The sequence below is a fragment of the Python bivittatus genome, unplaced genomic scaffold (genome assembly GCF_059951505.1).
Source record: "Python bivittatus isolate LINGU-HERP-01145 unplaced genomic scaffold, Pbiv_v1 ctg000480_np1212, whole genome shotgun sequence".
In the NCBI taxonomy this organism is placed as follows: Eukaryota; Metazoa; Chordata; class Lepidosauria; order Squamata; family Pythonidae; genus Python; species Python bivittatus.
The window spans coordinates 47,116,607-47,143,869 of record NW_028277075.1 but is presented as its reverse complement, the minus strand read 5'-3'; the positions used below and the strand labels follow the sequence as shown (position 1 = coordinate 47,143,869).

At 38.2% G+C, this 27,263-nt stretch overlaps 1 protein-coding gene across 1 annotated transcript in view; it reads right to left on the bottom strand.

Annotated features, from left to right (window-relative positions):
• Positions 1–352: 352 nt before the first annotated feature.
• ANO3 (anoctamin 3) overlaps positions 353–27,263 on the bottom strand; it is a 215,280-nt gene continuing 188,369 nt past the window's right edge. Inside the window, exons 14-26 of the mRNA XM_088145840.1 lie at positions 22,929–23,011; positions 22,279–22,419; positions 21,951–22,115; positions 15,723–15,759; positions 12,765–12,876; positions 11,091–11,148; positions 10,645–10,742; positions 9,658–9,803; positions 9,406–9,558; positions 8,613–8,760; positions 6,681–6,761; positions 5,441–5,546; positions 353–3,886 (exon numbers count right to left, since the gene is read on the bottom strand). Of these exons, the coding sequence (XP_088001966.1) occupies positions 3,704–3,886; positions 5,441–5,546; positions 6,681–6,761; positions 8,613–8,760; positions 9,406–9,558; positions 9,658–9,803; positions 10,645–10,742; positions 11,091–11,148; positions 12,765–12,876; positions 15,723–15,759; positions 21,951–22,115; positions 22,279–22,419; positions 22,929–23,011 (1,511 nt within the window). The 3' untranslated portion in view covers positions 353–3,703. The remainder of the gene's footprint in view (positions 3,887–5,440; positions 5,547–6,680; positions 6,762–8,612; positions 8,761–9,405; positions 9,559–9,657; positions 9,804–10,644; positions 10,743–11,090; positions 11,149–12,764; positions 12,877–15,722; positions 15,760–21,950; positions 22,116–22,278; positions 22,420–22,928; positions 23,012–27,263) is intronic.

The following is a 27,263-nucleotide window of genomic DNA, read 5'->3' as shown; positions in this document are numbered from 1 at the left end:
TCCCCCCCCTTCTGTAATGGACCCAGTGGTGACAGATCATGCAAGATAGGTTGCGGAACTCTTTCCCAATTTCAGTGAACCTTCGCACATAATAGGACTAGTACTCTAGTTCTGTTTTTTTAAACTCATGTCTAGTGTTCTTGGAATGCAATGTAGAAAAAAAAATCAAGGAAGTGGCAAACTTTTGTCAAGAAAACAACATGGACATGTGCATGAACTTATCAAGAGCTGACACTGACTTTAAGACCTTTTTGTTTGTTTTATAAATTCCCACAAATCCCTACTTTTGTGATCTCATACATTAAGAGACAACTTTTAATGAGAGACGAAGAAGAGTAAGAATAGCAAGTAGTAAACAAATGTTTATTCTTCAAGCAAGGTTCTTCTTGAATGCACCAAGACACCGAGTTGAGTTGGTAATAGTTAAGACATTCTTGACTGATAACAAACTGTAGTATTTTGAAAGACAGACTGTAGCTGCTCATGCAGTCTGTTTGAAAGAACATGCATAGACCAGAGTTATTGTAGGCTAGATCAACAATGATCTAAAGCAAATTTTTTTTGCATGAATGCTAGTTTTGAAGCCCTGCAGCTTTGCATGCATATACCACTGGTATTGGTCATTTCAAAATACAAGTATTTAGAAGTACAAAAACAGGAAGTTGGATCTTTAACCAGCATTCATGTAATACATATTTCCTGAGAACAGTGTGTGCCATGTATCTTTATAAGATCATCTGCATTCAATGCAACACAGTAAACCAAACCTAGCAGAGCATTTCTCTCAGCTAAAGCGTGTGGCTCTCTATATATCAGCAATCTTCTAGGACACTGTTGATACCCAATTTATTTTAAACAAAGGAATGCAATCAAACATTTTTTTTTCTTTCGGAAAATTTCCAATAACTGGTTAACAAAATTTATAGGTGTGCAAAATCAAAGCCACTAGACATTCCAGTTGGGGGAGTAACTAGAATTGGTGATTTTCCACAATGAAAACTGGTTTAAAACTCCGATCATGTTTATATTGAGGGTACAGTAGTGCAAACTCATATTTAATGCATTACAATGTTTTTGCCATTTTTATTTAGCAATTGGGAAGATGTTTACTTAGAATGAAATTTGCTTGTCTAGGAAAAGAGTTTAGAATTTCAGCTTTACACACTGAAATAATGGCACTTGCAAGTCCTTTAAACCACCGAACTTGCTTTTGAGTAGACACGCATAGGATTGCCCTGTGATTAACTGGAATATTGATAAGGAAACAATGATAAACAGAAGACCAATTAATAGGGGATACTTGTTGACAAACAGAATCCATTCTAAAGCTTGGTTCCCACCAAGGCAATCAGCATTATGGCAAAACTTAAATGTCAAATAAAGATAACAAACTATGCTTCACAGTATGCAAAAAAGAGTATGCTTTGAACTGATCCTGACAGAGTTAAGCATATTGTTGCACCCACAAAGTTTATGTGCAGGCTGGAAAGCTTTTGTATTTATGGGGGGGCAGCATCAGTGTTGACATGTGCAACATTCTTCTGGGATTAAAATACATAGGAAACCAGTGATGGAAAGGTCTGGAAGTGCTCTGGCATTTCCATCTACACAAGCAATTGCTGGATCAAGGAATCAATAACAATAGTAATTGATTGTTATAATGTAAGACATCAGTTATATGACAGAAACAGAGGAAGGAAAACTTCTTGGGAACTAGAATAATGGTATGGACATTATAATTAAATCACTGATGGTTCCAAGTGAAAGATAAGATGTATTTCATGCAAATAGTATAATATCACATCTATAAACCATTTCTTTACATGAGATATTTTGCTGTGCTTTGCTATATAACGATACAAAACCTGGACAGCAGAACACATTTTAAACTTACTTTGGTTGATATAAATAAGAAACTTTTCTATACCTGAACATTTTATTAAAAAAATGCAGAACTTTTGGGGGTTTTGCATATAAGTAAATCTTGCACACTTGTTTTAGTTTAGTGCTTCATTTTCTTCCTTATTTAAAAAACCAAGAACAGCAATTAATAAATAATTGTTGTGATAATCATATCTTTAACACTTTCTAAGTGTTAGTGTTGTCTGGTTCAGGCAGTTGAGAATCAAAGTTTGTATCACCATAATCCATTCACTTATTTTGAAGGCGTTTTTAGATGCATCTTGGCAAGAGATTACATTGTGCAATAATTTAATCCTATTTATCCTCTTACTTCCTTAATTTGATTTTAAAGAGAAAAAAGTGTTGCAAAAAGTCCTATTGTTCCCTATCTTTTTTCTTGAAGAAGCAGATCAATGATGTTATACCTCACTTGCTGCATAAGCAGGAGCTTGCATAAGGTAAATAATAAAATTGGTTTCATATTTGCTACAGACTGAGACACTTCAAGTTGACATTTTTGTGAAATATAAAATATCCACACAGATATACTTCGGCATGCTACTTCGGCATGCTACGTTAGAACATGGATAGGGCTGTTCACTTAAGAGGTATGAGGAAATGGCCTTTAGTTGCACGTTGAATATCAAGAGCAATGGAAAAAGCCACATATTTCCCCCAAAGAGTGCGTCATCAAGGGCAGTGCAATGGTAAGTCAGCATCCCAAGGTTTTGGAACTGGGGAAAAGAACACTCATGCAGCTTTATGCACATAAAAATATGTGCAGAATGAGCCATACGAAATAGGCTTGTGCATTCAGCTGACGCTCTTCCAGGGCAATGTAATTTTCTTTGTATAAGACTTTTAGCTGAGACATACATTGCTCTGTAGGAAGAATCCAGATCCCTCATGCAGTAGAGGATCACTGAATCCTGGCCTGAAGCCTTGCTATGTATGTGCGTGTATGTGCATGTGCATATACATACCTACATGTACACACACACACACATATGGATATATATATATATGCACACAGGCATATACATACATATATACACAGAGAAAGACACACACAATATATGTGTGTGTGCATGTGTATGTCTATATATACACACGTGTACATTGAATTATACACACAAACCAACAAGAAGTGATGTGCAAAACATCAAACTGCATAGTAAATATTGAACAGGCTGACCTCCCTTTTAACATCCACAATCTCAGCAAGAGACAAGGATAAACCTGACAAAACGGGAAGCCTTACAGACTGTTACAGCATCAACGGATGGCCACTAAGGCAACAATTAATCTTGCTTGATTTTTTCATTCATTTAAGCGGACAGAAGGGGTAGAAGTAGTGAATAAGCACATTATTTTTTTTAAAACCCTTGTTATGAAAGTTTAACAAGTAAATAATGGATTCCACATTTCCTCAGGTCTGTTGGGTTTATTACATGGTTGCCCAGTAAATTCTCCTCTTCTAGTACTTCTGTTTCTCTATAGTCTGTCTTGAGCACAGAACAGGAAGGAAGCAGAACGGCTCATTGTGTCTGCTGGTAACAGGATTTGTTTCAATTTTACAAGAAGCTTGATAACATTACTTCCTTACATCAACGCATGTACACAGCTTGATTCTGTTGCCTTCTTTCCAAATCCCACCTTCATCTTGACTTCTGGAAATGTTCAGTCATGATGCTGCTGCTGTTTCCCCCCCTTTTCTTTCTTTCTTTCTTTCTTTCTTTCTTTCTTTCTTTCTTTCTTTCTTTCTTTCTTTCTTTCTTTCTTTCTTTCTTTCTTTCATCAGCTAAGGCCATTCATGGTGATAGTGTCTACCATTCTTTTTTCGTTCTCTCTGCAAATGCTCTAGCTCAGCCTCATACATCATTTCCTGAACTAAGTATTTCTCCCTTCTCATTCTGTCACACAAATCTTTGGGCATATCTGGAATCAGGTAGGCAATGAAAGATTTTATTCCAAAAACTAGATGCTGAAAGAGAGAGAGAAAGGAGAGAAGGCATTTTAAAAATGCTTATACTGATCTGACTTTCTTTGGAATTCTACAGTATGCTTCCTTGAAAAACCAACCCAGAATTTACATGCAATTATTAGTTACATTGTGCTGAAATTTGTCCTTCAGTGTGTGTGTGTGTGTGTGTGTGTGTGTGTGTGTGTCTACAAAGGGGAGTTAAAACCTGCAAGCTGGCAGGCACAACATTAGGATTAAAGCCTTGTCTTGCATGTCCCATCACCATGCCATACTCACCATCTTGATTTCTCCCTCATGTCCTTCAGTTTCCTCAAAATGTCTTTCTTTGTGGAAGAAACTTCTGTTGTTTCTTTAGTTTTCAGAATACTTTAACATTTCTTTGGAATATTGAAGTGTTACTAGGTTTTAGGGGGTTATATATTTGGTTATTTTTTGGGGGGTCATAAATTTGATGGGGTTTGGGGGGGTCATATATTCAGGGATCATATTTTTGCCATCCCACTGCCTCTGATGAAGTGAGCTGAAACTCACAAAAGCTTAGGCCTTTTAATACAATTTGTTAGTTGGAAAAGGTGCTACCAAATTCCTGATTTTTTGCCATCATAGACTAACACAGCTCTCCTCCTGCAACGTCTACAACTAAAGCATGGAAAGCCAGGGAAGCTGTAGATAAATATATGATTGCAGAATGAAACAGGACACTCAGAGAACCTCACTGGGTACCTTGAGGTAACTCATGCTAGTACTAGAATTCTGCCCATCTGCCCATTTTTAACAATTTAAGTCTAATTTTTAATTTTAAAAAAATTGAAAGCACGTTTTCCATCAAACTGAATAACTAAAAATAGCATTGTTTTCAGTATAACACTAATAATTATTATTGTGTCTATATTAACCCTTTTAATTTCCTTTGTCCTATTGCTGATAGGTAAAGAAGAAAATGGGGTCTACTCTAACCAAGAAATATGATAAAGGCTTGAGATCTTTCACCATCTGCTTTCAAATATACATATGGACTTCTATGTAAGAGGCGGGATTTCTCACAGCACACAAGTGTGGTCCTTGTCGAAGAAAAACTTGCTTGCGGAATGAAATTAAGTTGATGTATCATGCCTTTGAAGGATTGATAAATTTCTATAACTCAATATTGATTAAACCTCTTTTACATTAATAATGATTACATTGTATTTCAATTAAGCCTTCTATAAATTCTTCAGCATTTGGACACTAGGGACACAAGTCTCTGTTTTGAAAATCCAGAATAGATGTTTTGGATAATTCCATATATCATAAAATGTGGTTAAACACACATGTGCCGTGTATTTGTGCATGTGTATGTGTGTGCATGTGTGTACATGCATAAGATGGTAGGCACTCATGTGCTAACCAATGTTTTTAGCCTAGCACGTCACATGAACACAGCCATCATTGCTATACATAACCCGCTCCTAGAGAATTAACAAAAACTTTCATGGCTTCTTTCTTGTGTTCCCCCCCCCCCCCCCTGCCTAAGACAGCTAGGTGGATCTCCATTTTCTTCTCAGTCCAACTAACCTCAAATACTATAATGAAAGCCAGTCGAGCTGCTAGAACATGCCAGAACTGCAAGGTGAATTCATATGGAGTTGAACTCCATGGAGGTGCTCTATAATCTCTGTACCTGTAACAGAAACAAAGAAGAACAGCAGTTGAGTCTGTCTCTCCATCCACTGAACCTTTTCGTATGCCCATAAGCACACCTATGCACACCCAACCACATTCCTAGTTACATGCATATATACAGTGTGTGTGTATGTGCACACATATGTTTCCATACCCATCCACCCACATACATATAAACATATACATATATATGCATAACACACACACACACACACAGATATTTATGCACCATCACAAGAGAGAATGACTGCAGAGGTAACCATGTTTATATAAGAAAAGTGTTGGATATTTTATTATTTATCAGGTTTTATTGATTATATTGAATTTCTGGTTAATGATCATAATAGTTTGTTGAGAAATGATAGATAGATAGATAGATAGATAGATAGATAGATAGATAGATAGATAGATAGATAGATAGATAGATGAATATCTCCAGATAAAGACATGGCAAATGGAAAGAGGAAAATGAATATGTGTTAGCTTGCTTCCCAGATAACTGTAGCTCAAGCCCCTTAAATGCAAGTCGGTTTAGGCTGCATCAGGCAGAAGCATAGTATAAAAGGTGATCCTTCATTATTTATGGGAGATCCACACCACATGCAGTGGGGACATAAGTAGCGAGGAGGAGGACTTTGCTGAGATTTATTTGACAAAAAGAGATGGATGGTTTGTTTGTTTGTTGTTTGCAGCCTTTCTCAAAGGACTAGCTGTTTCTCTGCTTGATGGCTTTGTTGCCGAACCTTACTGAGATCTTTGCTTCTGTCATTTTTACCTTCACTTTGCTGGGGTTTGATATGTATCTTTTATTAAATACTACATTGCTATAAGTAGCTTTCAGCCCTAGAGACTTAGGGGTATAAATACTTTAGATCAATTAAAAATGATAAATGCATAAAGCACAAAAATAATTGATGGAATTCACTTAAAAGTTACGTAGTGTGACAATTTCAGCATCTCTTACTCAATCCCCACACATACGGACACCTTCCAATTTGCATGGCTCAGCTTAACAATTCCATTAATCAAAAGTTAAAAAGCAGCTGTAGAATCCAAGATTTTGGCAGGTTTCCTCAAACAATTAGAACAATGTCCATGCTGGCAGTTAGCAAGACATGCTTGGAAGACATACCTGCAGTATCCTGAATATCCCTTGCCGAGTTCACTCAGATCAAATATTGATAAGCTACTGTTAACGTATCCCTTCAAACATCTAGGAGGTGAAAAGATTAATTAATACATTTGGTCCTAAAGAATGACTTTGTCATGAACTGGGCATGCAAAACATGTTTCATTCTCTCTCTTTGTTCTTATCCATGCATGCCTACGCATGTTATGGCATGCTGGTCATATTTTCAGTGGATGATGAGGACAAAATGTCATAGAAATTTTCACATGGGGTAGCAGGAGCTATGCTGCAAGAAAACCATAAAGCTCTGAATATGTATGGTGAAGTTTATGCTTTGGCAATTGATGCATGCACGTATATATTCTTTGGCTTAGAAGTCAAAACTCAAGCTAAATCAAAACCTCCTTCCTGTGCTTTACTTTACTTGCTGTGCTTTACTTTAGTAATTATGGGAATGCTGAATGAAGCCAGTCTCCTTCTCAAAGTGAATAAGGGTGTCAAATTGCACTTCTGGACATGATTCTGGTAGATTGCCCCTACTATAGAAATCCTCATTTGGAGTTCTGGACTGGAGGCATTATTTTCACATGATGACCTCCCTGGTGAAATAATGGAAGCCAGGGTATCATGGACAGTTAAGATAGAAGGGAATAATATCTCTATTTGCTAAATAGTTATTTGGTTGATGGATATTTAGTACACATCCTACAAAGAGGCATTAGCACATGTCAAAAAATGTAAGGTAACATTGATACCATGGAAGCTTCTGTTTTTATCTAATTTATGCTGTTTTCATGCAAGGCTGATTTAAACTCAATAAATATATATTTTTGTTCTTGCTCAGATCTGAGAGAAAATGTTGATGAAATGAGGACCATGCCAAGGCATTTTCATGGTAACGTTTATTGAGGTCATGGGCTGAGGCTTAGAATAGAAGCTCATCTGCTCATTCCTTTATAAAAAGGATTGAAGATTATCTGGGGAAAAAGGTTAGAGCCGTAGCATGGATAATGGAGCAGAATTAGAGAAAGAAAAACTTCTCTGTATGATACAATGACTCCCCTGGTATACCTACCTATTAAATGTGTAACTGTAAAGCCAAAGAATCAGAAAACATTGTCAATTGAAATTTGAGAAATTGTAAATAACAAAAATATATACTGATTTTATGAAAATGAAATATCAGACTATTAAACTATAGATGGTCTAGTTCAGAAGTAAACAACCTGATTACCTCTGAAAGTTTTGGACTTCAACCATAGCTGATACATTGGTCATGAAGGTTGTAGCCCAAAACACATGGAGGATCATAGGTTGTTTCCTTTTAACATAGGTGGTCTACTTTTGACATTGTAGATTATCTGTATTTTGTGACATTAATTTGTAGCAGTGGGCTGATGAAATGCTGGGTGTAGTGATATCAGGATATGAGATACTCTGAAATAGATGTTCTGAGAGTGGGGAATGGGAATAGGAGATGTGATGTACAGCTTCATTTTTCTAAAACCATTTTCATGGTTCTGGAATACAGTTTCATCCTAAGTAAGGACCTGGTGAAACTTGCCATAGTATTTTCTTTGTGTGTTTATTTCTCATAGTGTAGCATGGATATTTTAAAAAAATCTTTAGAGTTTGGAGCATATTAAGACACTGAAACTGTGCAGCTGTTCCACTAAGTATGATAAACCTAAAATCAATATAATTCAGATGCACAGGCTGAAGATACTGATTCTGCAGATACAGACTGGATCAGATGGTTGATTCCCGAGTTTCATTGGAAGGCCTCGGTATAGATGTCATTTGTTAAAGTAACAATAAGAGGCAAATTGCAACATATAAATGCCCCAAGGAGGTAGGTAAACCTGCTGACAAACTTTATGAAAATGCAAATGTTAGGACATCAGTTTAAAAGAAATATAGCAAAGGCAGAATTACTTTTCCTGTCTGTATCCTTCGTTGACACAAGGGCCATACTTGTACGCATAAACAAAACGTGGGATATAGTCTGAAGTAATAGCAATAACAAAAGCATTGGTGATTACAGCTAGGACTCCTATTCCCTCGAGGATACCATACCAGATACCTAGAAGGGAAGAATTACAGTAAGACTAAATACAAAGCTGATAAGCACCATAAAGATCTGTTCAGTTACATAATAGAATTAAACAGCAATTCCCAACAGTCCTGTGCATCCTGCCCTTCATTTGAATTAGTCTAGGAAACAAACATCCATTTTCAGAACCAGTCTGTGAACTTGCTCTTGGCTGTCACAATAAATAATATTCCATTTCAGCCTCATTTATAATTCTAACACTATACATGTATGGAAAGTGATGGTTTCATACTATATAGACTTGTTATAGGAGTCTCTGCTGAATGTTAGCAATATACAGATGGAACAACTGCTTGTTCAATTCAATTATTTGTGTTTTTACTCAGAATGGAGGCAAGTCTCTGAGGGTCCCTTGTTCAAAGTCTTTAGGTCTTTAAAAACGAGTTTTCTTCCCATTTCAATCTATCCAACAGTATCAGTTTTACTAGGGAAAAAAACATACAGAGATCTATGCACATGTAACTTACTTTTAAAATGTTTAAAAATGCAAACTGCTTTGTGAAATAAAATTTTACCCACAAAACATTCACAATGAGAAAATTGCAACAAATCCATAATAAACAATTTCTGCTGAAGAAATCTAATCTTTGTGGATCATATATAAACCAACCTCACCAATGTCCGTTGCTCTTGCAGGCATCGGCCTCCTCCACTGTGTGACAAATTTATATGCGTCAAGCCTGATTTCTATAATATTATTAAGCAAAGCCAACAAAGGTGCTAGTGGAAAAGCAGCAACAAAGATCGTAGTAAAGCCAAACTGCAGAACTAGAAAGAAAGTTCACATAGTTAGAAAGCAGAAAACTGGTAAACAAATCTTCTAGCATCCATCAAAAGAAATATCTCCTCTTCTATCAAAATGCTTACCCATTTCCAAGTATTCATCCATCAGACCATGGAGATTCATGGGCTGGAGATTCCAATCCTTTTCCCACTGAGATAGAGACATTTTATGCTCTAATAATTGTCCTCCTTTCTTGATCTTGCGTCGTGACCACCAGTTCTGGAGTAACCTACATTAGATAGCCAGAGCATGAGATCTGTAGTGTCATCTGCAGGAGTTTTTTTCCCCAAATGATGTCTGGATTCACCACTCTCCTCCTTAGACCACCTAAAGAAAGGAGATCCCTGTTTGTGCAGATGGTCCTATCAAGACCTGATGAAGTAATTATCATCTTGATGGCCTGTGCAAATTCTCTTTGAACTTCCTTCTTAATAATGTATCATTATTAAAAACTATCCAAGGCAGAATAAATATTGATTTTGTGATTGCCCTGCATCAGGGTCAACGCTACTAAAATAAATATTTTGAAAACAGGGTTTGTTCAAGTTGTAATGGAAGATTTCAATACATATCCCAAAGGAAAGAGTAAATCCTGCTCTTTCTATTGGTATGCCTCCTATATTTTTTAAAAATCTTTCTCCAACAAATAAAATGAACAAAACAGGGCCTTATTTTTATCTTGCTCTGGCATTATATTTAACATTAGGCAGAGATGGATCTGTCTATTTTTAGATGATATGATTCATTAATCTATTCAGTCCCTACATTTCTACATCAATCTGAGTGATTTGAAACAAAAATCTGCACAAAATGGTATTCAATATATACTTAAATAACTATTTTGAACATATTTTCTCATACATATATTTTCTCTTGAGGTGTACATGTATAAACCTACTGTATCTTAACATCTGCATTTTATATTTACTGAGCCAAGAAACAGAATGAAAATTTGGAGTCACTGAAATTCAGTGGCAACTGCATTTCTATCAAAATTCACAAAGAACATAATTTGCAGAGAATAGGCTTCTATTTTGTAGAAATATAAAGATACTATGTATCATACTTACGGATAACCAAGTTCCATGAAATTGTTCCACATTTGTTTTAAAACCATGATTACACCCATTTGCAGACACAGGTCTATTAAACAGCCACTTGGATGACACTGTGGGAAGAAATTAGTAAATTTATATATGCAAAATGATTTTTTAAAGCCATCCCAGAAGGCAATTTAATCACTTAATTAGTTTATCTCTTATGTCAAGCAAAATTATTTTATATCATTTAATGATTTATTTATCATATTTACAGTATATGGCCATCCATCTCACAAACCATGACTCATGATGATGATGATGAGTCATCAAGTCAGTGTTGACAAGGTTGACAACACTAGAAAGCAGAAGTATTTAGCCCACCAGCAGCCGTAGAAGTGAATAGTTATGGAAACTAATGTTAAATTGCAGTGGTTCATAAATTAAAATGAAACTGTGTGAATAAGAAAGACTATTACCTCTTCCAATCTCCATTTGTTGAAAAGTTTGTTGTACATTCCAGGACGGCCAGCAAATCTGAAATATAAGATTTCTATTCCTCAACTAAACATAGCATGAAGAGAAAATTGATACAATTATGAGTTTATAAATCAAAACAGTTTAAACATAATTTAGGATGATGTTGAAATTCTGTACCTATCTTACAACACAATCATATAATAACTTCTAGAATACCCTATTAAAAGAGATGGATTATAATCTTACTTTTTGTTGTGATGCATATTAAAAGCACTCCATTTCAGATTTCTGATGTTTAGCATGAAACTGTTTACATTGTTTTGAATCTGACAGTGATGTCAAATGCTATGTCTGACCATAGACATAACTCTCCATGAAACAGCAATGAGAACAATGAGTACCAAATAGAGCATGAAAAATCATACAAAAGAAAGTCAAGAGTTAGACTGAAATTGTCAGAGGAAAAAAGATGCAATCAAGAGTACTGAAACAATGCAATCATGGCATTTGCAAGAGGAGTGCAAGTGAGGAAAAACAAGTTGTAATGTCACAATGCAAACTCTGCCCCTTTCAGACTTGTGTGCAATACTGCCCATTTTGTCATTTTGTCATCATCACAGTTAGGAACAGATGTCTATAAATGCAATTCCCATGTCACAATATGTATTCACCAAAGATAATTCCCACCATTTATCCCTATAGGCAATCCATTGATTTCAAATGGTAAGTCCCTGGTCATTTGCTTTGCAAGTAGGATACAAATGAAATAGAATTATAATTAGTTAATTATAATGAGCTTCAAAAGCATGTATAACATATAATAGATACAGTGGAACCTCGGGTTACGAACGCTTCTGTTCATGAACTTTTCGGGTGACGACCAGCTCTGGCCACAAAATTTTGCTTTGGTTTGCTAACTCTGCCTCGGGTTACGAACAGGATCCGTGGCCATTTTCCCTCCCGTGACCCAGTCCGTGGCCATTTTCCCGCCCGTGACACGTGATCCGCGGCCATTTTCCGCCCCTGACACATGGTCCACGGCCATTTTCCCACCCCTGACACGTGGTCCGTGGCCATTTTTCTGACCCTGACATGTGGTCCGTGGCCATTTTCCGCCCCTGACACGTAGTCCGCGGCCATTTTTCCACCCCTGAAACGTGGTCGTAGGGAGGGGGACTCTCCCTCCAAGCAATAGCCGCCTCCCTGTCCTCCATGCCAGAACGGATTAACGGTAATTACATTGAACCTTATGGGAAAATTTGCTTCAGGTCGCGACCAATTCGGGTCGCGACCAGAGATTTAAGTTCATAAAGCAAGGTTCCACTGTATATGGTGAAATATACAGGTGTGCACTTATCGCATATGAGTCTTCCTTCCTTCCTTCCTTCCTTCCTTCCTTCCTTCCTTCCTTCCTTCCTTCCTTCCTTCCTTCCTTCCTTCCTTCCTTCCTCCCTCCCTCCCTCCCTCCCTCCCTCCCCTCCCCTCCCCCTCCCCTCCCCCTCCCCTTCCCCCTTCCCCTTCCCCTTCCCCTTCCTTCCTTATGAAGCAGCTTCATTATATTTAGGTACTGGTTTGTGAAGCACACTTTACTGTCCAGGAGCACCGTCATCTCTCTAAAAAACATTTTAATATATCACAAAACTATTTTCTCTATTCATTTTCAGTTAACTTACCTTCCAAGAAAAAATGCAATGTAGAAAATAGAACTGTTTAAATTGACAAACTGGAAAAGAAACATTTTCAAAGCAAAGCTGTTTTCCCACTCTGAGTCTGTTCTGGGATGTTCTATGAAAAGAAAACAAAATAAAGCTTCAACAAAAATTCCATCATAGACTGTCAAAGAAGATAACATTTCTCATTTTAAGTATATACCACTTAAATTTCTATCTGCCTATCAAATGCAATCTGAAATTTGGAAAGATAAGAATACAGTTTCGAACTCTAGCCATAAAAATGGATTTATAATGAAATTCTGGGAGTCCTTGTAAATTCTCATGTGGAAGTCTTAGGAGATTATAGAGGTACGAAAATGCATCAAACAGACAAAGAAATATAAAATATGTGTGCCAATAAGAGAAAATTCTATATATACAGTACGCACCCAAATACTTGGGAGTAAATCCCATGGAACTCAAGTTGTTACTTCTAGCATAGGATTGTAATAGAAAAGTATTTTAATTCTATTATCAGGTTTAATATTAATTTCTTCAATGTATTGGGAATGGGGAGTTTTGTGTTAGATGCCTATCACTAGAGAGTGTCTCTGGTTTTAAAATCTTTTATTGCTAATATTAGAACTGAAATCTTCTGGAAATTGGGCCTATCAGATCTGAGCTAAGTGGCAGCAACAAGATACAGTGCAGAAAGCTCTAACGTTTGCTGCCACCTGGTCTCATTCAGATTTTTGAAACCCAGGACTGGTAACCCTAAAGGAAATCAGGAACTGAGACAACTTGCACTTTTGGGGGAATGCAGTGATGAATAACTATACATACTGTATACGCAAAATGAAACAAGGTGGAAAACCTTTTACTCCTATCCTTTTCAACTATTGCAAAGTGTAATTAACAGGATAAGAACAAAAACTTCTTCACCTAGGGTTGTACTAGAGATACAGTCAGGTCCAGAAATATTGGGACATCAACACAATTCTAACATCTTTGGCTCTATATACCACCACAATGGATTTGGAATGAAACAAACACAATGTGCTTTAACTGCAGACTGTCAGCTTTAATTTGAGGGTATGTACATCCAACTCAGGTGAACGCTGTAGGAATTACAACAGTTTGCATATGTGCCTCCCACTTGATAAGGGACCAAAAGTAATGGAACAGAATAATAATCATAAATCAAACTTCCCCTTTTTAATACTTGGTTGCAAATCCGTTGCAGTCAATCACAGCCTGAAGCCTGGAACGCATAGACATCACTAGACGCTGGGTTTCATCCCTGGTGATGCTCTGCCAGGCCTCTACTGCAACTGTCTTCAGTTCCTGCTTGTTCTTGGGGCATTTTCCCTTCAGTTTTGTCTTCAGCAAGTGAAATGCATGCTCAATGGGATTCAGGTCAGGTGACTGACTTGGCCATTGCATAACATTCCACTTCTGTCCCTTCAAAAACTCTTTGGTTGCTTTTGCAGTATGCTTTGGGTCATTGTCCATCTGTACTGTGAAGCACCATCCAATGAGTTCTTCAGCATTTGGCTGAATGTGAGCAGATAATATTGCCCGAAACACTGCAGAATTCATCCTGCTGCTTTTGTCAGCAGTCACATCATCAATAAATACAAGAGAACCAGTTCCATTGGCAGCCACACATGCCCACGCCATGACACTACCACCACCACGCTTCACTGATGAGGTGGTATGCTTAGGATCATGAGCAGTTCCTTTCCTTCTCCATACTCTTCTCTTCCCATCACTCTGGTACAAGTTGATCTTGGTCTCATCCGTCCATAGGATGTTGTTCCAGAACTGTGAAGGCCTTTTTAGATGTCGTTTGGCAAACTCTAATCTGGCCTTCCTGTTTTTGAGGCTCACCAATGGTTTACATCTTGTGGTGAACCCTCTGTATTCACTCTGGTGAAGTCTTCTTTTGATTGTTGACTTTGACACACATACACCTACCTCCTGGAGAGTGTTCTTGATCTGGCCAACTGTTGTGAAGGGTGTTTTCTTCACCAGGGAAAGGATTCTTCGGTCATCCACCACAGTTGTTTTCCGTTGTCTCCCGGGTCTTTTGGTGTTGCTGAGCTCACCGGTGCGTTCCTTCTTTTTGAGAATGTTCCAAACAGTTGTTTCGGCCATGCCTAATGTTCTTGCTATCTCTCTGATGGGTTTGTTTTGTTTCTTCAGCCTAATGATGGCTTGCTTCACTGATAGTGACAGCTCTTTGGATCTCATCTTGAGAGTTGACAGCAACAGATTCCAAATCCAAATAGCACACTTGAAATGAACTCTGGGCCTTTTATCTGCCCATTGTAATTGGGGTACTGAGGGAATATCACACACCTGGCCATGGAACAGCTGAGAAGCCAATTGTCCCTTTACTTTTGGTCCCTTCACAAGTGGGAGGCACATATGCTGTAATTCCTACACCGTTCACCTGAGTTGGATGTACATACCCTCAAATTAAAGCTGACAGTCTGCAGTTAAGGCACATTGTGTTTGTTTCATTCCAAATCCATTGTGGTGGTGTATAGAGCCAAAGATGTTAGAATTGTGTCGATGTCCCAATATTTCTGGACCTGACTGTAAATAGCTGGTTTAGATACAGGAAACCAGGCTGTAGAGAAGAATGCATAAAAGTTGATGAGCAAGTACAGGAGTCACTTTGTGATAATGACTGTACTACTGGATACTTTATTAGAATTTACCTCAGTTGCCTAACAAGGAAGCAACAGAGCAAAGTAGAATGTCATAACACTTTATTTACTTACTTACTAAAGTTTACTTGCCACTTCCAGTCACAAAAGACTCTGAGTGGTTTAGACCCTGAAAAAAGCTGTTGGATCAACAGTAACAGAAAATAAAACTGGCACCAATACTGCATTCTGTAGGTGCCGCATCTCCAGAGGAACTAAAATCACCACAACTCCTGAAGGCTTTTTGGAAGAATCATTTACTTACCTAAATCTGTTAACAGATAGGCAACTTTTTCATATACCTGAAACCAACATAAGAAAGGAACGTACATTTTACAAACATCCCACTTTAAAACATGATTTCAGCTCTACATATTAGAAAAACTGTGTGAAAAGTAACCTCCAATCCAGCTCCTTAATGATGACTATTTCCTACCATAAACAATAGAAAAAAATCATAGGCAACATATGAGTGCATTAACTATTTGCCCTAGTGAGATATGCCATATACTGTTAGAAAGCTAATTGATTAATTTGCTAAGAATGGCACGCTTGCGCCTGCAGATTGCATACATATTAAACTAGAATTTCTAGTTTTAAAGATGCCAATCCAGGCAAAGTAATCCACACCCATTCTTCTAACACGAATTTTTACCCTAGAAGACAGGCAGATTTAAATCTGATATTTATTTCTTGGAGTATCTCCATAATTGTAAGAGCTTCGCCTTCCTTGAAAACTTGCCCGTACTTGTTATGCTCCAGCTATTTGACTATTTCAGATAGTCTTAATAACTGTTAGAGAAATGCATCGAGGATTCGTTTCCCCAGCGTGATAAACACAGAGACGCATTAACAAACAGCAAGTTGCTACGACACATTTGTTCTCCTCCATTTTAATAACACTGATAACTCTGTAGTAATGGATTCTGATTCTTCTGAGGAGTTTCCCAGCAAATTTTACAGTAGACAAAATCTGTCACGAGGGAATTTTGAAGTAAAGCCTGCAGTTGAGACAAAATCAACTTGTTATGGTGGCCACTGAACTCCTACCTCTGTGCTGAAATTCCCCAGGAATAAAACAGCTTATTTGAACAGTAAGGGGGATAAACATGGATTGCTTTGAAGCCTGCCTTCCTGAAATGTGTATTGCCTCATTCAGTAGATTTCCTTGGTCAAGCCTTTGCCCAAACTTCCTCATGCCTTGCACAGAGGGAAATAAACATTTGGATAAAGTCATCCATGGGAAGGGGGCAAAAAAGTCAAGATGGTGGCCACGATCATGCAACTGAAACCCACCCCTTTTTCACACACTTAAAAAAAGGGGTGAGGTTTCAATGGTGTATTTGCAATAACACCTTGGCTTTTTGTACCCAGTCTGCAGACATCACTGCATTCTGATGTGCATGGTAGTTCCTGCAAATTATAACAATGTTTACTTCATTTATTTAGTATTTCTTTTGAAATGAAAAAAAGTCATTTGCAGTCATGGAATACTGTCGCCCCTATGGTTAAAAAACAGATCCTCCTAAAAGACCTATTAAGGTGTAATGTCCCTAGAGAGATTAGGGATATGGAGGCAGAGGGGATAATGGTTACAAAACCCTCCAACTACATTCAGTTCAACATCATTCTGACAAGGGAATTGCTTCACTTGTTTTCCCTTGGTTCAATTTTAAACAGAATGCCTAATTAAAATTTTGTTTGCTGCAGCAGGAAAGGCTTCTATGAAGTTATACCCAGATTTGAAATGCAAATTGGAATGCATTTATCTTCCAGATTTTGCACTTCTCTGACCTTTGCGATGTGGGCATCTGCTAATATTAAAGTTGATATTTTCAGAATGTCCATGTTCTTTTGTTGATTCTTAAATTGATGCCTTCTCACTTTTTGGTGGGTATTAATATGTTTTAGTCTAAAATAAAATTAATAGCAGTGGTAGCAGTGATGGCAAATAGTAGTAGTAGTAATAATAATACCCCAATAGGAATATAAAAATAAATTTTAAGAGAAATACATTTAGAAATATATCTTTTTCAGAGGAAAAAAAAACTTTCTCCTTTAAATATCTACTGTCCTGCAGTGTTTAAAACTGCACAGTAATTGAAAAATAGGATTACATCAACATATAAGTGAATATGTGTGTGAGCCTGAATTTTACTAGAACTAACAGTTCCAACTATTCCTACGTCAGCCGGGGAGGCTGGAGAGCTCTTGTGTTTAGAAGTGGATGTTATGTGATTGATATGCTTTTTTTTTTCCAGACTCAACGTGGTGCACTAGAAATCATGCTCCAGAAAATAGGCAGGGGCAGGATGAAAACTAAATGTGGTTTTAATTCATACATATTTCAACCACATTCACATTCACCTAATAGAACTATTTTATAATTATGTATTTAATATTTTCTGTTTCTGTTCTGCTATATACGTGCTCATCTTATTACTGATTACTTATGCAGCATCTCCCCTTCATGGATCACTGCCTTGTCGTGGCGAAGGGGCTTGCGTAACTCAGTGAAGCCATGAGCTATACCGTGCAGGGCGACCCAAGACGGACAGGTCATGACAGAGAGTTCTGACAAAATGTGGTCCACTGGAGAAGGAAATGGCAACCCACTCCAGTATCCTTGCCAAGAAAACCCCATGGACAATGTTAAAAGGCTAAAAGATATGACGCCGGAAGATGAGCCCCTCAGGTCGGAAGGTGTCCAATATGCTACTGGGGAAGAGCGGAGGGCAATTCCAAGTAGCTCCAGAAAGAGTGAAGCGGCTGGGCCAAAGCCAAAAGGACTGTGGATGTATCTGGAAGCGAAAAGAAGGTCCGATGCTGTAAAGAACAATATTGTATAGATATCTGGAATGTAAGATCTATGAACCAAGGCAAGCTGGATGTGGTCAAACATGAGATGACAAGATTGAACATCGACATCTTGGGAATCAGCGAACTGAAATGGACAGGAATGGGTGAATTTAATTCGGGTGACCATTATATCTACTACTGTGGGCAAGAAACCCTTAGAAGAAATGGAGTTGCACTCATAGTGAATAAGAGAGTGGGAAAGGCAGTAATGGGGTACAACCTCAAAAACGACAGAATGATCTCAGTGCGTATCCAAGGCAAACCATTCAATATCACAGTCATCCAAGTCTATGCCCCAACCACTGATGCTGAAGAAGCTGAAGTTGACCACTTCTATGAAGACCTACAACACCTTCTAGAACTAGCACCAAAAAAAGATGTCCTTTTCATCATAGGGGATTGGAATGCTAAAGTAGGAAGTCAAGGAGTAATCGGAATAACAGGCAAATTTGGCCTTGGAGTACAAAATGAAGCAGGGCAAAGGCTAATAGAGTTCTGTCAAGAGAACAAGCTAGTCATAGCAAACACTCTTTTCCAACAACACAAGAGACGACTCTACACATGGACATCACCAGATGGTCAATACCGAAACCAGAAGATCATGAGCTTCTTACTGCAAAATTTAGGCTTAAATTGAAGAATGTAGGGAAAACCACTAGACCACTCAGGTATGACTTAGATCATATTCCTTGTGAGTACACAGTGAAGGTGATGAATAGATTTAGAGGATTAGATTTGGTAGACAGAGTGCCTGAAGAACTATGGACGGAGGTCCGTAACATTGTACAGGAGGCAGCAACTAAAACCATCCCAAAGAAAAAGAAATGCAAGAAAGCAAAATGGCTGTCTGATGAGGCTTTACAAATAGCTGTGGAAAGAAGGAATGCGAAAAGCAAGGGTGAAAGGGAAAGATATAAGCAACTGAATGCAGATTTCCAGAGAATAGCCAGGAGAGATAAGAAGGCCTTCTTAAATGAACAATGCAAAGAAATTGAGGAAAACAATAGAATGGGGAAGACTAGAGATCTCTACAAGAAAATTGGAGATATGAAAGGAACGTTTAGTGCAAAGATGGGCATGATAAAGGACAAAAAAGGCAGGGACCTAACAGAAGCAGAAGAGATTAAGAAGAGGTGGCAAGAATACACAGAAGAACTATACAAGAAAGATCTTAATGTCCCTGATGTCCACGCTGGTGTGATCACTGACCTTGAGCCAGACATCCTAGAGAGTGAAGTCAAGTGGGCCTTAGGAAGCATTGCTAACAACAAAGCTAGTGGAGATGACAGTATTCCAGCTGAGTTATTTAAAATACTAAAAGATGATGGTGTTAAAGTGCTGCACTCAATATGCCAGCAAGTTTGGAAAACGCAACAGTGGCCACGGGATTGGAAAAGGTCAGTTTACGTTCCAATTCCAAAGAAGGGCAACGCCAAAGAATGCTCAAACTATCGCACAATTGCACTTATTTCACATGCTAGCAAGGTTATGCTCAAAATCCTACAAGCTAGGCTTCAGCAATACATGAACCGAGAACTACCGGATGTACAAGCTGGGTTTCGAAGAGGCAGAGGAACTAGAGATCAAATCGCCAACATTCGCTGGATCATGGAGAAAGCACGAGAGTTCCAGAAAAATATCTACTTCTGCTTCATTGACTATGCAAAAGCCTTTGATTGTGTGGATCACAACAAACTGTGGCAAATTCTTAAAGAGATGGGAGTACCAGACCACCTTACCTGTCTCCTGAGAAATCTGTATGCAGGCCAAGAAGCAACAGTTAGAACCGGTCATGGAACAACCGATTGGTTCAAAATAGGGAAAGGTGTACGACAAGGCTGTATACTGTCACCCTGCTTATTTAACCTATATGCAGAGTACATCATGAGAAATGCCAGGCTGGAAGAATCACAAGCCGGAATTAAGATTGCAGGGAGAATCATCAACAACCTCAGATATGCGGACGATACCACCCTAATGGCAGAAAGTGAAGAAGAACTAAAGAGCCTCTTGATGAGGGTGAAAGAGGAGAGTGCAAAAGCTGGCTTGAAACTCAACATTAAAAAAACTAAGATCATGGCATCTGGACCCATCAATTCCTGGCAAATAGAAGGGGTAGAAATGGAAGCAGTAACAGACTTCATTTATTTGGACTCCAAGATCACCGCAGACGGAGACTGCAGCCATGAAATTAAAAGACGCTTGCTCCTTGGGAGGAAAGCTATGGCAAGCCTAGATAGCATATTAAAAAGCAGAGACGTCACCTTGCCGACAAAGATCCGCATAGTCAAAGCTATGGTTTTTCCAGTAGTAATGTATGGCTGTGAGAGCTGGACCATAAAAAAGGCCGAGCGCCGAAGAATTGATGCCTTTGAACTGTGGTGCTGGAGAAGACTCTTGAGAGTCCCCTGGACTGCTAGGAGGTCAAACCAGTCAATCTTAAAGGAAATCAACCCTGATTGCTCATTGGAAGGATCGATAATGAAGCTCAAGCTCAGATATTTTGGCCACCTAATGCGAAGAGAGATCTCTTTGGAGAAGACCCTGATGCTGGGAAAGATTGAAGGCAAAAGGAGAAGAGGACGGCAGAGGATGAGATGGTTAGATAGCATCACTGAAGCAATGAGCATGAAACTGAGCAAACTCAGGGAGGCAGTGAAGGACAGGAAGGCCTGGCGCAATATGGTTCATGGGGTCACGAAGAGTCGGACACGACTTAATGACTAAACAACAACAATATGCAGCATCTAATGGTTCTTCATTCAGCATCTAGGAAGTTGGGACTGCTTCTAGTTCCTGATTTGGCTAGAAAGTATGAGTGCCCTTATCATGTGAGGAAGGCAGATAGCAATCAATAAATGGCCTGTCTCAGCCACAGTCTCTAGCTATGAAATGTCTGCTGCAGAACGGCCTCCCTTGCATCTGCCATAATCTCATTTTCAGCACAAGCACACTCATTTCCCATGCCTTGTGCATCACCTTGTCATGCTAGCAGGCTTTTAGTTTGGTAGATGCTGTGCATTTTTATTCTTCTGGATTCTGTTTTTAAGCAAGCATTTTGAACTCTCTTTGCTGGTATGTCATAAACTGTCTAGAGAACCATTGTTATTAGACAATCTAAGATAGTTCAGCAATTGACTGTGTGTTCTAACACTCTTTGAACATTGAATTAATCATTGTATTTTAAAACCCTTCAAGAAACTCAGGTTTATGTACAAGGTACTTTACCCACATTCACATTATAGTCATGGCAACATTATAGGGGACTTTAAACTGAAAATAATTAATTAACTCTGAATTCCATAGCACAGTAGGAATCTGATCCCAGTTTTTAGTCTGACGTTTTTATCACACTAGCTATTGATATTAATTGTGACCGACTTGCCATTTTAACCAGCTTCCATAACTGAAACAACTCTGTGTTGTTCTTCAGAACTGAGCAATTAAACTTCTAGTTGAACAGGAAGAGATTCAGATATAAACTAGATTCTAAACTAGAATCTCTTCCATTCAGATGTATTGAGATCATAGCAAACTGGCAAACATGGTTACTGACTTCATATTTTAATACATTTCCTTTAATACATCTGGACGATCACCCACAGTAAAAAAAAAAAAACAGTCAGGAACTTACGACATTAAGGGACATGATGATTATAAAGTTGATACAGACTCCAGTGCCTGAGGTTGCAAACTGCCAGTACATTTTTATGAAATACCACTGGAAAGAGGCAAATCGCTCCATAGCCACCAGGCGATAGACCACCACTGCGAACACTGCAGTTAGCACTAATGAAATCTGCAGACACAAAAAATTGAGGAGACACGTAAAATTGAGTATTAAGACAAAGATGTGACTCTATTGTTATTATCTGACTCGTATGTATTATTCATTAGGTCTAAATTTGGGACAAAGATTAACAATTTATACAACATGAATTAGACATTTTCAGAGTTTTTACCATGAAAAATATTCCTGACACAGATACCATCAGTCGACTAAGTTTATCAGGGAAAGGTTGAAAAGGCTCAGGCTTTCCTGTTATAGGATTTACTCGCTCCACTTGAGAATATTTTGCTTCAAACTGGGGACGAAGTTCTTCCTGCAATTACAAAGATTTAGTTTAGGCCAGATGTGCTTGTGTGTGGATATATATGTCTGTGTCTGTACTGGGATTAGTGGACTATATGCATGTACATCCAAGTGCTAGAATTCTGTTGGCTGCAACAACAAGCTAGCATTATCATAAGTGGAAACCCATTCTAGGAAAACTGTTCCTGGCATGAAAATGCAATATATTAACTATATATGGAAGTGATTGAAATATCTATATCTATATCTCTATGCTTAATTCAGTCAACATGCAATTATTATTCTAATAATAGAATTTTCTATACTTGATCATTTGTCAGGTTGAAATCTTATTCTTTGTAGTATGTGCTATGGGTTTTATATATAAATACTCAAATGACTAGATACAAAAGAAATCAAACCGAAGTTGACATTCAATAAGTATAAGTTGTCAAAGAGGCAGACAAGTTGTTGGGTAGCTGTTAGTCTTAAAAATCAATGAATGTTGATGCCAAAACTGCTATTATAAAGGAATCTTACCTCTTCATCTTCCCAGTCTATGAGGTCCCAGTCATAAGTAAGTACAGCTCGTCTTCTTTTCCAAAACTCTAAGAAGACTGTAGCTGTGAAAACCATGATTTATATGTCAGCATCTTATCACTGAGGTGATTGCCAGTTTATTGGTCCGCAATTCCAAATTCATAAAGTAATTCTGAGAAAATATAATTTTCTATTTTCCTGAATGCTTTTAAAGTGTAATGTAGTTATGATGGCTAGAAGGCTGGTTGTAGCACAAGCACTGATTCAGTTTCACAAGATGTGTAAAGCCAACAACTATATTATTCCATATACGTTTTAAAAAAGGTGAAACATCATTAAATCCAGGAATTCAGGTACTTTGCACTGCTGACAGTTTGCTATAGTAAAGGGTCATTCTCAGAACTATTTAAACAAAGTCACATATCTGTTTTCATGTGAAAGTCCATGGTGGTTGATTTTCCAGCTTTAAGCTGTATATGACATACTTGAAAAATAACCAGAAGAGAAGCTACATCTGTAGGCTTTTCTTTGTATAGTAATTATTCTTAGTGCAATAATTAACCACTAATCTAATGACTACCAATTAAGAAGATACATACATACATATACATACAGACACAAAGAAATAAGATGATAACAATATCTTAGCCAATATTTGGCCTCTACTTGGAGAGAAAAAAATGGTTTTGTGACACATCCACCCTAAGTAATATTTTTAAACACACACTCAACCTTCCCTTCCTTTCCCTTCATTCTGTTTAATTAACCAAATAAAGACAAAAACAAAAACAAATGGAGCCTTATGTAAGCCGAGGACAACATTCCAAATATTAAACCAAAGGTTATTACACAATTTATAATAATCATATCAAGGCAATATTTGTTTCTTTTTTAAAAAATCTTTTTTCAAAAACTAATGTCTTATTCAGTAATAATAATGAGCATGCCATGCTATTCTAAACACTGATAGCGTATTTCTGATTTCCAATGCTGCCTCAAAAAGCAAGCAAGCAAGTAAACCACAAAAATTCTCCTTCTATTTCAAGATTTAAAAGGGTTTCAGTTTGGGAAGAAGCAAGGCCCTATCATGCAACAGAAGCTCCCTGATGGCCTTCTGGATTCAAAAGATAAGAACATGTAAGAGGAAATATGATTCTTCTTCCTGTTTTTCCTGCCGAAAGGTTTTTGTCCCTCAATGAGTTTTGTGTACCAATTGACTACATCCATTTATTTTAGTTGTCTCATACTTTTCCCCACAACTGGGTTAGGGTTTAGGTTAAGGATACAGTTATCAATCAATGGTTGACAATTATTTCTGTGAATTTATGTACCCATGCATAACATAAGGATATTGCACCAATCAATTATGTCTGTGGCAGGCAAACACATTTTCAGCATGACATTTTAACATTAATGGCAGGCAAACAAGGAACGAGAACTGGAAATATTAATCAGAAGGTCTGTTCCAAATTCAATATGAGAGTTTGATAAGATTTCACATAACAGTAGATAAGTAGATATAGGCAACACTTCACTGAAAGAATGAACTCATAAGAATTTATTTATTTATGACCTTTACATCCTGGTATAATCCAATCCTGGTTCTTTTTTTTCTAAACACCATTTTTGCTATGTTATCTAATTCTACTTTTTGATTTATCTCACTCAAGAGCATTCCCCGGTTTTAACATGACAGGTTACCATTCAGGTCATCTTAGGGAAGACAACTTGCCCTTTTGTGATGTGTCCTAAAATCTGAAGAAGACATCTGTTACGCAGTTCACCTGTGGACATGGAGGTGGCTCTGCAGTCCCAATCTGGAAGTGCAGAGTCTAGCACAATGGGGGCAGTGGAAGTCCATTGTTGTAGTAACTGTGGGTGTATTCTGTGACACTGCTCACGGTTTTCTATCAGTTTTTGGTCTTCAAAGCCGGTGGAGGCTTCATAGCACAAAGCTTGCCAGCGGGTTCTGTCAGCAGCTGCAGCTTCTAGTTCCCTTGGCTGGATGTCATAGTGGCATAGGGTTTCTTTCACAGTATCTTTGTAGTGCTCACATGATCAACCTCTAGATCTCCTCCCAGATTCCAGTACACTATAGAACAACTGGTGAGGCATATGGTGGTCATCCATTCTGATGACATGTCCAACCCACCGCATCTGGGCTCTGATAATCAGGGACTCAATGGTGGTGGAGTCTGCATGAACCAAGACCTCCAGGTTGGAGACATGGTCTTGCCAACATGCCGAGGATGAAATTTCTCCAATTGTTTGATGAGCCTTTGTTACAGAGTCCAAGACTCACATCCATATAGGAAAGAAGGGATAACCACAGCTCTGGAGACTTTCACCTTTATGGAGATGCAGATGTTGTGTTGATTGAACACTCTAGTATGCAGCTGCCCCAGTGCCTGGCTGGCCTTGCTGATCCTGGAGTCAATTTCTTTCTTCAAAGACCCATCACTCAAGAAGATGCTTCCCAAGTATTTGAAGTTGTTTACATTTGTCAGCTGGGTGTCATCAACAGTGAGTTTTGTTTCCACAGGGTTGGTATTTGGCGCAGGCTGGTAGAGTATTTCAGTCTTGTTCAGGCTGATAGTCAGGCCAAAGAGCATAGTAGCATCTGAGAATTTGTTCAGTATCAACTGTACATCACTGTCTTTGTGGACCAGGAGTGCACAGTCATCAGCAAAGATGGTTTCTTGGATGACTGTATGGAGGCACTTCATCTGTGCATTCAAACGGCAAAGGTCAAAGAGAGAGCTGTCTAATTGATACTTGATGTACATTCCCTCCTTCAGATCCTGGATAGCATGTGACAACAACAAGCGAAGAACAGATTAAAGCAGACTAGGGCTAGCATACAACCCTGTTTTACCCCATTGGAAATGGCAAATGTAGTTGAGGTATCACCGTTGTAAAAAGCCTGTCCTGCCATTCTGTTGTGGAGTAGTTAAATCAACTTCACAAATTTCTTTGGGCATCTCAGGATGGTCCAGAGAGCCTCCCTATTTACAGTGTCAAATGCCTTTGTCAGGTCAATAAAGACAGAGTAAAGAGGCTTGTTTTGTTTGATGCACTTTCCCTGGACTTGCCTCACAGCAAATATCATATCTGCTGTTCTCTGTTCTGGCTGAAAGCCACACTGTGCCACAGTGACAAGTCTGTTCAGGAGAATGCAGGCAAAGATCTTGCCTGCAGTGAACAGCAGTGAGATACCCCTGTAGTTTTCGCAGTCTGATTTGCTTCCCTTATTTTTGTAAAGAGCCACAATGAGGGCATCATGGAAGTCATCAGGCATCTCCTCTGTGGACCAAATGTCTTCCAAGATGTACTGGAACACCTGTAAGGCATTTGGGTCTAGTACTTTGTAGATGTCAGCAGGAATGCTATCCTTGCTTTATTTGAGTTCATCTGTGAGATTGCTTTCTTGATCTCATCAGTAGAAGGAGGCAGGTCTAGGGCATCCAAGACTGATAGCTGAGGAATCTGCTGTAAGACATCATGATCAACTGTGGATGGCCTATTGAGCATGACACATTTATTCATACTATTAACTATTGAGTTTGACACATACAGTAAGGGATTAATAACAGGTGGCTGGATGCCCTCCCTTGGCAGGTTTCCTGGGAAAAGGAAACTTAAAACTTTTTAACCTGATTGGTTGAGTTTCTTGAGAAGCCATTGCTTTATTGGAAGTTGATGTAATAGGACAGAGCATCCATCCATCCATCCATCCATCCATCCATCCATCCATCCATCCATCCATCCATCGATCGATTCATTCATTCATTCATTCATTCATTCATTCATTCATTCATTCATTCATTCATTCATTCATTCATTCATTCAATATGGCTGCTCATATCACCATAGCAACTCTGGGCAGCTAACAATATTAAAAACAAAATACATATAGCAACAATATAAATCATCATAAACCTCATTATGTAAAACAGCAACCAAAGTAAACCAATAAGTCACAAACAAGCAACTTCACAGGCTCCAATTAACAGTCTGATATTTGCATGCCCAGGAGTACATCTGAGTCTTCAAGGATGTGCAAAAAGCCAGCACATTTGGGGCCATTCTAATCTTGGGGAGGATGGTATTCCAAAGGGCAGGCACTGGTAAGACTAGAACTTGGGAAATTGTTTTTCCTCCTAAAATTTTAATTGTAACTCTTAGTGTAATGACTGAAGAATCTTAGTGTACACTACTGCCCATCAGTTTTATCACTAATGCTTTACCTGAGATGCAAATGTGGTACTTAAAACATAGTTAAATGTTTCATTTTGGCATCATTGTGGTTAGAAATAGATATCTATCTACTTAAAA